The 7,540-nt window shown below is 36.2% G+C and overlaps 1 protein-coding gene across 2 annotated transcripts in view; it reads right to left on the bottom strand.

Annotated features, from left to right (window-relative positions):
* Window positions 1-678: 678 nt before the first annotated feature.
* The window catches only part of Lamp2 (lysosome associated membrane protein 2), a 49,538-nt gene continuing 42,676 nt past the window's right edge, over window positions 679-7,540 (bottom strand). Inside the window, exon 9 of one of the 2 annotated variants that reach the window (XM_087199840.1) lies at window positions 679-2,223. In XM_087199840.1, coding sequence (XP_087055966.1) covers window positions 2,081-2,223 — 143 coding nt within the window. In that variant the 3' untranslated portion in view covers window positions 679-2,080. Of the gene's footprint in view, window positions 2,224-4,689; window positions 5,179-7,540 lie in introns of those variants that run through there. The other variant, XM_004874601.3, reaches the window with a different exon arrangement.

Below are 7,540 nucleotides of genomic sequence, written 5' to 3'. Positions count from 1 at the left end.
ACGCTCAATTCAAAGATTATGAACTTCCTGTATTTTATTAGAGTTGAAGCAGCTTGTTTTAATCCCAGTTAACAGTTTGTATTTTAATTCTCCAAGAATTAAACATGTGTTTGCTAGTTTATGTAAGATAAAACCATGATACCTAATAAAGAACTAGTAATATTAGTTCCCTACCCAGAGGTAGAAAACTTTTAAATAAACCAGTAACTTTGAACTTATTTGAATACGCATATACTTGGCAAGGTCATAAGCTGGCTTTTAGAAATTATCTCAAAAGTATATATTGAAATGAAGCCACCATTCTTTATGGTACCATTATTTTGACTATATGCCTTTTACCAAATAGCAAACAGATACTCTCAAAGGAGAATATTTTAAAAGAAAACATTCTTTATATACTACAGCAAATAGAGAATGTGAGTCTGCAAGGCAGAACTACAGAGTTCTAAAGGAGATGTGATTGAGCAATCTGACTTTCTACTCCACTTTGTATAAGATGTGCATATAGACAAGATTGTAAGGAAGGATGTTGACTTTACATTCTTTTTAACAAAATTTTGTAGTACCAGCTATTGGCGAAGAGTTCTGGCATCAGTTAATGACAATACAGTAGTATCTGCACTGTGCTAAGAGGTAGATTGGGACTTAATCCTTGGATTTAACAACAAAGTTTATTTAAAGTTTTAGCTCAATTTTTTTAGATTTAAACTTAAATTTTTAATTCAATGAAAATTTCTGAATTGTACGTCTTTGGGAATTTTTGTTTTTAGTTCAATGTACACATAAAATAAATTGAAAAAATAAGCATTTTTCTTATACTAATGACATCTGGGTCCTATGCAATCACACAGCACCGTGTTTCCAAATAAGAGTACCTCAACAGCTGAAGCAATCCAGTGGACAGAAACACAAGTGCTTCTAATACCTTACTATAAAAGTCACAGCCATAGAGGTCACCACAAGGATATAAGTTTCTATCAAGATCAAGAAATTATACAGAACAATCCCAGTCCAGATTTGGCTAGGCTGTCATCTGACAGATGTGTCAGGGCCAGGAGCCTCTAGAATTAGCATTTGCTACTATGAGAAAAAAAAGTCAGTGCATTAGAGATATCAGTTTGAACTTATTCACACAGGGAATGGGAAAGTGCAGGAGGCACACAGAGCATATAGAAGGATTTTGTAGTGCAGGGAACATTAACTTTCTGAACCAGTTGAGGCTCTGAGGGAAAAAAAAAATTCTGAATCATCACCTTAAAAAATCATAACCCATTCTAAATCAACACCATAAAAAAAGCTGAAGGTCTTCCTACTTCAGCATAAATTTCAAGTCTGAGATAATCAATGTATTACAAACTCTAGAGGAGGGAAAAGGACATTTTTGTTAAAATACAGTAGCAAGTAACAGTAATGGAGAAAACTGCCAGACTTTTGCTATTAAATACAGTATCATGAAATCCTCTTTAAAATGGTGTTGGGGATAGAATGCAGGGGAAGACAAATGCTCTACCACTGAACTGCACTTCCAGCCCTCTTTCTTTTTTAACTACCAGAAAAACACAGATTTCAGTAATTCTCATTAGGAGAAGGGAAAAGGAAGTCTTATTATCAACCAAATTTTATGTTTCTCACTGATAAAAATGAATTCATTATGTTCTTCAATTATTTCTGGAAGCAGGTTAAATCTTTTAACAGCTTTGATTTTGCAAATAACATCAAAGTAGTAAAATACAAGTAATTGCAACGTGTAAAATTATACTTCAGTAGAAATGCTTTCATAATTGGATCCAGAAGCTTAAAATCATTATTTACTTTGAAAAGATGTATTCTAAGCCATAATTATTTTCAATTACATTTTAACAAAGGAAGAAAAATAAAATATAAAAAGTTGGTCCTAATACATTTTTATCTTAAATAAGTGCTACTCGTGCCCAAGTTAGTTATCAACTCACTGAGGTTAGTTTGTGCACCTTAAATAATGTATTGCACAGCATTTTCTGGCTTTTAGTCAAGGAAAACAACTTTTGATTCAAAAAGAAAAAAAAAGAGAAGAGAAACAAAATGCACTAGATTTAACTGATTATACAGACTGATAACCAGTATGACTTTTCCTTCTTCCAATCATATAAGAGATAAACACAACGATTATAAGGAAGCCCAAGGCCACACCCACTGCAACAGGAATAAGAAAGTTGAGGTCAGAGTCAGCAGAACATTCTTCAGCTGTTAGAAAAGAACAGACAGCAAGGAAAGGAAATTAGTAAAGAATGCAATTAGGTAGACACAAGCAAACAAAAACAAGCATTTTTGAAGAGTGTACAAAGTTAGTCTTTTATAACTTTACCCTTATTTTCTTGTTTTCGCAGTATTAACCCAAACATTTCTCAGCAACTGACCATTCTACATCTCTTATTATTAATTCATCTAAAATCACACCAAATTCCTCAGTACAAAAAGCAGAAGGGAGGAATGGGAAAAGGTCCAAAATACAGAATTATGCTCACATAATACCGAAGATTTTTAGGTTTAACTGTCTAATGGCACTGGGGAAAAGGACAATCATCTACACTTAAAACCACTGCCTCTGTATTTTCCCACTCTTCCCTTCAATATCTGTATCTATCGTTACCTTTTTTTTTTTTTTTGGTACCGGGGACTGAACTTGGGTCCTTGTGCTTGCACAGCAGGCGGCGAAACCACTGAGCTAAATCCCGGGCCCCTCATTAACATATTAATAAGAAGTCTCTATAAGTAATAAAATTTAAAAGACTCAGGATCTGGAAAACAGAATAAATCTTTTACACATACATTATGTAGTCATCAGGTTTTATATATATATAACTATTTTCAGCTAAGCAGTGGCTGGGAAGAATAGTAGCAGAATCTAATACATTCCACTGGACTACCAGGAAAGCAGTGTGTGCAGTGTGGATTCTGAGCTCTGAATTCAGGCAGAACTGAACTTAAATCCTGGCTTAAAGTACTAGTTTAAGGACTCTGTCAAGTTATTCAAACTGGGCCTCACTTCCCTCACCTATACAAGGGAGATAATACTTATAAAGGTGTTTAAGGATGAAATATACTTATATCCTAAAGCATCTGATATACATCAAGTGGTAAACAAATGCCCATTCCCTTCGCTTTTCCTCCTGTGTTTGTGATCTCATCAGAGGAAGTTTAGATTCTGAAGTAACATCATAATAGGAGTGCTTCATTATTGAAGAGGCCAATACCAGGCCAAAACATAACACACCAGCTCAAAGTGCCCAACTCTGATCTCATAAATTCAAATTTAAACCACCAGTCGTTTTACTACTGAGTGGTTAGATTTCATTGGCCAATTTTTATCAAAATGCTATTAATAGTTTGTTGCCCACTAGATATATAATCTCAGTAATGTCCCTCCTTCTTCAGTAAAATTATGGAACTAAATTAATATTTAAGGTCTCTTCTAGTAGAAATCTAATGCAATTAGCAAAATGTGGTACAAATTTAGTATGATTTATGACTGAGCCGTACTTGCATTTTTCATCTAAATTTTTGTCTTACTTTGTCATTCGTACAAAATTTGCTGTGTTCTGAAAACATAACATTTATTTCAGTAGCCACACTAGCCTTTGTTGGAAGGATTTATCATATTTTACTTAAACCCCTCAAACAGACACTAAGCTGGATACCAACATACACTGTACTGTTAACTGGTTACAAAAACTCTGATCAGCCAAAATACACATTAAAATGAATTAATAGTCATTTTTTTTGAGACAGGGTTTCACTTTGTAGCTCAGGCTGGCCCTGAACTCACTATGGAGCCCAGGCTAGCCTCGAACTCATGGTGATCCTCCTGCCTCAGCCTCCCGAGTGCTGGGATTACAGATGTGTGCCACCACACCCAGCTGAATCAGTAGTCATTTTAATGTGAAAGTCTTATTAAGCTTCCTTTATATTTATCTATACATTTGATATCTGTGCCTCATTTATACCACGGAATATGTTTCAATAAGGGCTGATTATCCTGTCCATTTTACTGCCAGCAGCTTCTTTCTACACCCCCACCTATGCTTTGCCCCAGCGGAGCTGTCTTGAAGCGAGAGCCTAGTTGCTATGCTTCACTGCCTTCGTCCTCAGATTGCTGTTAGCTACATTTCATAAGTACCAGTCTGATGACAACACTAAATAGATTTTAATGCTCCAGAGATCAACAAGATGAGGTAGAGAAAAAACACAACACAATCTGCCCTAATTAGTTCATAGAATATTACTTTTTCAATGCTAATCAGGCATCCAAAGAGCAAAACATGGGGGAAAAAAGGCAAGTGGTTAGATACGCTTGAAATTTTTTCAGTTTATATTGCTGAAAGATAAACAATTTTTAAAAAAACTCTAATTCTGAAGCCAGTTTAAATTGTATGGCAGCCTCTTGGGCCTGTTTTTTTACCGGGGGTGGGGCAGGATATCACATCCTCAAATACTGATTTCTTTAACTTGAGCAAAGAAATCAGCAAAAGTTATATAACCTTAAAAATGCAGATGGCCCTGAAGACAATCTCTGCTTCACTCCACTGAAAACCAAGTTTGAGCATATTGGATGGGCATTTATGCCACATCAATATTTATTTAATAAGCGATGTGCAAAGGCACAGTGATGCATTTAGATCAGGAGAGTTAGACATTGAAACAGAACACCAGTAGGGAAATAATAATTTATTAATTCCATTAAAACATACCTATATATTTTGTTCTTATAATGGCCATGTTAATAACTTTAAGGCATCTTAGATTAGGATCAAAATTTGCCCAAAGCTTAAGACAGACCATAAAACATTGCACACCGATGTTCTTTTTAACAAATATATCTCGAGGACCAGTAAATATAATTTTTTTCAATTTTAAGCTGATCAGTCAAATGGCAGGCCTGATTTAAGAATTAAACTTTCAACATATCGGTTTTATAAAAAGCAAAGTGTTTCATACATTTACAGGCAAGAAAACCTTGTAATTTGCATATATTCTTATATAATCAATCAGATTGCAGGTTTTAAAATTGCTCATATCCAGCATGATGGCGCTTGAGACCAATAAAATAAGCCAGCAATACTAGAATAAGTACTCCTGCCAAGGCTGCTCCCACCGCTATGGGCACAAGGAAGTTGTCGTCATCTGCACTGCAGTCTTGAGCTAGATGTGGAGAAAGCACAATTGAGAAGAGAAACAATGACAAAATTTCAAATCTATCCATTTTGAGTTAAAATGACAGCACTTCTCAACATGAATATTTTCATTTTTTCACCTAAGTAACAAGTCATTGCCATTTATTAGCAAATGAGATGTTCCACAAAAGTGACTTTCCAAATAACCAAATCATACACTTTTACATACCTAAAAATATGCAGTCATTTTGAGTGAAAGATATATGTGATCACATGCTTCCCAGATCTCTTTTTTTTTCTTGGTACCGAGGATAGAACTCGGGACCTTGCGCTTGCGAGGCAGGCACCAGAACCACTGAGCTAAATCCCTGGCCCTTTCCCAGATTTCTTAAATGGAAGATAATGAATAAATATAATTAGCCTTTCCTTGATGGTTAGGCTGTGAGCTTTCAGAAGCAAAATGTCACAATGTTGAAGCAGCACGGGGCCTAGAATGCTTGTACCTTGTGAAGTATTAATTCACCAAATGTACAATACAAAACACACATAAAAACTCAACACATAGCAATTTGGGGTCATTTAGCACTGGGGGAAAAGATACAAACTGGGCCTGGTGGCATAACTATTGGCCTCAGTCTAGTGTGAAAATCAGACAAGCATACTAGTGGTTATAACTTCAAAATGTATAGTAGGGGCAAGCAATACACAAAGTATCATAAAGCTGTCTCAAAGCCACATTCAGCCTTGTTAACACAAAAATACTTTGAAATGGTGACATTTAAGCTGATTTTTTTAGGTTTGAGTAGGAATTAGCCATGCAAGAAATGGGAGAAGTGCATTTCCAGCGTAAGAAACAAAAATACGGATGGTAAGGAAACATGGACAATGCAAGTCGGCATAGCTAGAACAATGAGTGGGTTGGACAGAAGGCAGAGAAAGTGTACAAGGATTGAATCACAAAAACACTGTATGATCCTAGGTAGTTTGGCCTTATTCTTGATGGGAAAAAAATTCAGCACCAGGATTTTAGCATATATGCTGCCAAAGCAAACACATCACCAGGATTTTAAACAGGATATTTGTTTTAGAAGTTACGGTGGAGAGTAGACTAGAAGTAGTAACTTAGGAGGTGCCTTTATTGCTAGAGTCCAAGGGACCAATAATATGGTCCAGCACTGAGTTAGTGAAGTGCAAATGCAGAAGGAACAGAGTAGAGATACAATTATAAGGCACAATTAACCAAATGAATGTAGAGGCGCAGGAGGAGAGGTAATAGGATGGTTTCTAATTCCACCTTTGAATGATTATATAGATGTTTTCATCATGATGGTAATCCAAAAGGAAAGACATGCACTTCCGTTTTGGTATGTTTGCTGTTACTGCTGGGAGGGGGAGCGGGTGGGAAAGGATACGTGGGTGAGGGACACACTCAGTTTGATTGAGTTTTGGATGCCTATATCCTAACCAAGTGCATACGTGAACCAAAGCAGTAGTTAAAACCATGAGCAAAGGTATTTCTCATTGAGGGCAAGTAGAATCAAAAGAAGACCAGAGGCAAAAGCCCTTAGGAAGGGCCAGTCCTTAGCTCAGTGGTGCCATGCCTGCCTGGTAAGCACAAGGTCCTGAGTTCGATTCCTGGTACTGGAAAGAAAAAAAACACCTTGGGAAATCAACATGTAAGGGATAGACAAAGGAGTAAAAAAAGAAATAGAAAAGGCAGGTAGAAAATGGTGCCACACATTTGTGTAAATACCACACTGTTTCTCTGGTGTGAGAAACAAAGTGGAAATAAAGATCAAAATGTATAATAGATATTGGGAAATGGGAAGAAAATGTTCAAATGAGAAGGGGAACAAGGGAAGGGGGAGGAGGAAAGGAAATAAGGGACAAGAAAAAAAAAGAAGGAAAAAATGGAAACAAAGCTTTTGTAAATAAGGAGGGGAAAACGAGTCAAAAGGGGGGTGGAAAAAAAAGAATCAAGATATATCATGTACAGGTTCAAATTCCCTATGATAAATGATAAATGTTGTCATTATGTTTATCTAAAATGTACCAATAAATGTTTTGCTTCAAAAAAATAAGTATTACATTAAAATGTATGTCACTCCAACACACAAAAAGAAAAGAAAACGGTGCCACAGAAGCTAAGGAAGGGTTCTGATTAGCCTAGAAGACTAGTGTAAAATATGAGAAGCCTAAAAATGTCCACTGGGCTCCAGGCATGGTGGTGCATGCCTGTAATCTCAGCACTCTAGGAAGCTGAGGGAGGAAGATCCCAAGTTTGCATCTACCATCTAGCCTGGGTAAGGTAGTGACTTAAGAGAGACCATGTCTCAAAATTTAAAAAGAAAAAGAAAAAAAGGGCTAGACAGAGCTCAGTGCAAAGGCCT

This window comes from Heterocephalus glaber, unplaced genomic scaffold (genome assembly GCF_053883595.1).
Source record: "Heterocephalus glaber isolate CG9 unplaced genomic scaffold, H.glaber_assembly_v1.0 deba00001729, whole genome shotgun sequence".
NCBI classification, from domain to species: Eukaryota; Metazoa; Chordata; class Mammalia; order Rodentia; family Bathyergidae; genus Heterocephalus; species Heterocephalus glaber.
The sequence above is the reverse complement of the archived record's forward strand: the minus strand, read 5'-3'. Positions and strand labels throughout refer to the sequence as shown.